General features: G+C 38.9%; 1 protein-coding gene across 1 annotated transcript; it reads left to right on the top strand.

The window, feature by feature from the left end:
- Positions 1–706: 706 nt before the first annotated feature.
- On the top strand, positions 707–3,868 carry LOC107890896 (cysteine-rich receptor-like protein kinase 1). The gene is made up of 6 exons (XM_041101030.1): positions 707–1,930; positions 2,017–2,127; positions 2,217–2,567; positions 2,657–2,891; positions 3,023–3,167; positions 3,269–3,868. Exons 1-6 carry the CDS (start codon positions 1,168–1,170, stop codon positions 3,599–3,601), a joined length of 1,938 nt encoding a protein of 645 aa, XP_040956964.1. The 5' UTR covers positions 707–1,167; the 3' UTR covers positions 3,602–3,868.
- The last annotated feature ends 260 nt before the right edge of the window (positions 3,869–4,128 follow it).

The raw sequence follows: 4,128 nt of genomic DNA, 5'->3' as shown, positions 1-4,128 counted from the left end.
TTCACCTTTCAAGGTGTATCTTGGAGCCCTTTTGAGATCGTCAAAGTCTCCTATAGCTGGGCAAAGCAGTACAATTCATAAGAATACTTAGATTAGCCAACATGAGGATAGCTCTAGTCAGGTATTGACAAGTAATTGGGTTCTTTTAAATAGGGATGGTGTTGTTAAATTGGACTCATGAATTGGAGTTGCTGGGGGAGTAGTGTGTGATGGGAATGATGATTGGATTTTCGGATATAATCGACATTTGGGGCAATGCCCAGTGTTTGATATAAAATTATGAGATATTTTGGATGGTTTGGTGTTTCTTCAAAAACAAGGCTATAAAAAGGTAGTTATTTAATCTAACAGTTTGTAGGTGGTCAAAGTTATCCAAGACAGTTCATTGAGACTCAAGCGGATTCAATAAGTTTTGCAACATTAAAGTTATTGGCTTTAAGGCATGTTCCTAGACAAAAGATTCAAGCCGCTGACGCATGGCAAAAATGTCTTTTGATAGGAGGGAAGATTTGCAAGTGTTTGAGAGTCCGCTTAGGAGATAATAAAAGTCTTAGTTTCCGATAGATTAGAAGGAAATTGTGGCCAAATTAATTTAGTTTAATTTCTTTTGTTTGTTTTCATAAAAAAAATATAAAAAGAAAAGTTCTAATTTGGTATTATTATACTAAATTTAATTACCTGAATTGGCTATTTAATTACAATTTTAAACAAAGCTGGCTGTCCCGCAAGGCGGGGCAGTTGTGGAAGTCGACCCACGTTGCCGGCTGAAGGCTGATATGGAACGTTGGCGCAAGGGTTACATTACAGCGAAATGCCATGAATCAGTTATCTAAAAATGGCCTTAAAACAACAAAGAGAAACGAAATTCAGTTCTTGATTCTTGCATTTTTATCTTTCTGTCTCCCCGAAACAATAAAGACAAACAAAACAAACCATCTTCCCTTATGCATGCAAAAAGCACCAGACATCATACCTCGTACACACAACAACGACTCCATACCTCCCTAGCCTTGGGCTTCAAAATCCTCTCTCCATCCCCACACCCATATTTACCCGAACAACACAGGGAGAGAGGGGTAGGATAGGAGAGAAGACAAGAGAAGACAACACAACTGGTAACCTTCGATGTGTTCATAAAAATTGCACCAACAACCGAGATAGAATTCGATGCGATTATCAATCCCATATCCTTGGAACATAAAAACAATATGGATGTTTTTGGTATTTTGTTCATGTTTTTTCCCTTCCTTGTCCTTTGAAGGCCACCTTATATGTGGAACTAACAACCAAACGTCGGACAACTTTGGTCACAAAGTTAATGAAGCCATGGAATCATTGTGGGAACTCGTGTCTTCTAAAAGTTGGGGAACCGTGTTTAAGAAAGATCCGAAGTACAATATTTTTGGATTAGCCCAATGCTACCAAGATGTGAATGCTGACGATTGTGAACTTTGTTTCAAAACATCCCAAGAAAAACTCCAACAATGCATTCCTGCCAGATCTGGCCGGGTCTATCTCGACCAATGCTTCCATCGTTTCGATCACTATAACTTTTACAACGAAGGGGTTGATCCAAAGTATGATCACGTCACCTGTGGCTCCCCTACAGGTGATTCCAATGACACTTACATGTCTCAGGATTTTCAAAGTAAGTTAGATCATGTGATTTTGAACGTCGAGGAGGCTGCGTTGCGGAAAAATGGATATGGGACAACCGAAGTGAAAGGTGGGGTGGTAACCGTTTACGCCTTGGCTCAGTGTTGGAAAACCATCGATAAACAAGCTTGCGATAAGTGCCTCACCGATGCAGGGATGCGGCTGAGGGAGTGTGGCCCAGCAGCCGAAGGCCGGGCTTTGTTTACTGGGTGTTATATGAGGTATTCAACCAATAGATTCTTTGATCATGGTTCGGGAACGGTGGAAAAAAAGGGTAAATTTTGCTGCCCACATTGATTTTCTTCTTTATCTATGTTGTCTGTCATGTTGGATAGTGATTCTTGTAATTTGTGTTTGTAGGGTTTACAGATTGGGTCACCCTAGGAGTGGCTTTATCTGGAGCTACATTCCTTTTGCTTGCTGTCGTTGGTGCTTTTGTAAGCTACAAGAAATTATCCAGAACAAAAGAAGGTATATATATACATATATCATATAAAGCAAAATGATTGAAATTTGAACCTTTTTTACTTGTTTAACTATTTTCTGTTGATTTCTCGTAGAGGTGACTGGTCTAGATGCCCTTCCGGCCACCGGACTCAAGACTAGTTTAAACTTCAAGTATGAAATGCTTGAAAAGGCAACCAATAATTTCAATGAATCAATGAAATTAGGCCAAGGAGGAGCAGGCTCGGTGTTCAAAGGAGTCCTACCTAACGCAGAAGCTGTTGCAGTTAAGAGATTGTTCTTCAATACTCGGCAGTGGGTGGATCAGTTCTTTAATGAAGTAAATTTGATCAGTGGAATTCAACACAAGAACCTTGTAAGGCTTTTAGGATGCAGCATTGAAGGTCCAGAGAGTCTTCTTGTTTATGAATATGTGCCTAATAGGAGCCTCGATCAAATCCTTTTCTGTAAGTGCATGCTTTCTAAACTTAAATTTCCTTATTATCATTTGATACATTTCTCCATTTTCCACTCTTATTATGATTATTTGATGCAGCTAAGGACAAAAGATATATTCTAAGCTGGTCCCAGAGGTTCAACATCATATGTGGAACAGCTGAAGGGCTGGCATATCTTCATGGAGGTTCTGGCGTGAAAATCCTTCACAGAGACATCAAAGCCAGCAACATTCTCCTCGATGAGCATCTCTCTCCCAAGATTGCTGATTTCGGACTTGCTCGTTGCGTTGCTTCGGATAAATCCCATGTCAGTACTGCAATTGCAGGGACACTGTAAGATACTTAGTTTTGGTGCAAAAAGATAAATAAATGCAAAATCACTGAGACTTGCTTTCTAATCAAAACAAACATATAACAATATGATATGATATGATACAACTATGAACTTTTAATCTGTGTTGCAGAGGATACATGGCTCCAGAATACCTTGTCCGGGGACAACTAACAGAGAAAGCAGACGTTTATGGATTCGGGGTGCTAGTTCTTGAGATTGCAACTGGTCGGAAAAACAGTGTTTTCTCGGAGGGTTCAAGTTCAATTTTGTACTCGGTGAGATATCCATTATTCTTACAAGCAGATATCTTTAATGTTAATGTTTAAACTATAGAACATGGATAGAGGGGCTCTTAATACTGTGCTTTTTCAATCAGGTTTGGAAGCAATACAAGGCAGACCACATTACACAATCAATTGACCCTGGGTTAGAAGGCAAGTTTGAGGAAAGGGAGGCATCTAATGTGCTACTAGTTGGGCTTTTGTGCACTCAACCTTCAGTTGCAATAAGACCATCCATGCATGACGTTCTTCAAATGCTAACCAATGCACATTGTGAAATTCCTTGTCCAAAACAACCTCCGTTCTTAAATGCCAGTGTGTTAAGTCCGGCACACACCCCCGACGATTCTTTTGCAATGGATTCTTCAGCTTTAGATCAGCCTAAAACAGGTTCTGAGTCATCCACTCAGAAGGCCATCGGGCATTAAATTAAAGCTACAACGGAGTCAACATAGCCTTCACTCATTTTCTTCTTGGACTTTGGGGAACCAAACAATTGTAAATCTCAGCGATGCAGGGCAAGAGATCTGAGAATTTTCCTCCCCCAACTGCAATGAAACCTTTGTTTTTCCTACTTGGAGGCCAGGCGGGGGAGCAAGAATATTTGCATGGCTTCTTTTTAGGGATCACGGTAGGTCGGATATGTGTACCGTTTTTTTTTTTTTTGTAATACTTGAATTCAAATTCTGCTTTAATTTTTAAATTCTTTTATTATTTACATTAAATTTAAATATTATTATCTGAATTTAAATTTAAAAATTATAAAAACCTATAATCCTTCATATAACTTAATACAACATATAATTCAACCACAATTCCATAAACAACAAAGTTTCCATTACTACCGAGAATTAAGATGAACTAAATTTTGTAACACTTGTTCATTAATCTCCTATTAGTTGCACCTTACCATCCTCCATAACCATTCTCTACATTTCTCTCTTCACTATATATA

Source organism: Gossypium hirsutum, chromosome D09, assembly GCF_007990345.1.
Source record: "Gossypium hirsutum isolate 1008001.06 chromosome D09, Gossypium_hirsutum_v2.1, whole genome shotgun sequence".
NCBI lineage: Eukaryota > Viridiplantae > Streptophyta > Magnoliopsida > Malvales > Malvaceae > Gossypium > Gossypium hirsutum.
Note: the sequence above shows the minus strand (reverse complement) of the source record. Positions and strands in the feature narration are given on the sequence as shown.

Bases quoted from the DNA above. Each gene is read 5' to 3' on its own strand.
- LOC107890896 (XM_041101030.1), top strand. From the start codon at position 1,168: ATGCGATTATCAATCCCATATCCTTGGAACATAAAAACAATATGGATG. The intron at 2,568-2,656 runs GTAAGTGCATGC...TATTTGATGCAG, and splicing joins CCTCGATCAAATCCTTTTCT to CTAAGGACAAAAGATATATT. The intron at 3,168-3,268 runs GTGAGATATCCA...TTTTTCAATCAG, and splicing joins CAAGTTCAATTTTGTACTCG to GTTTGGAAGCAATACAAGGC.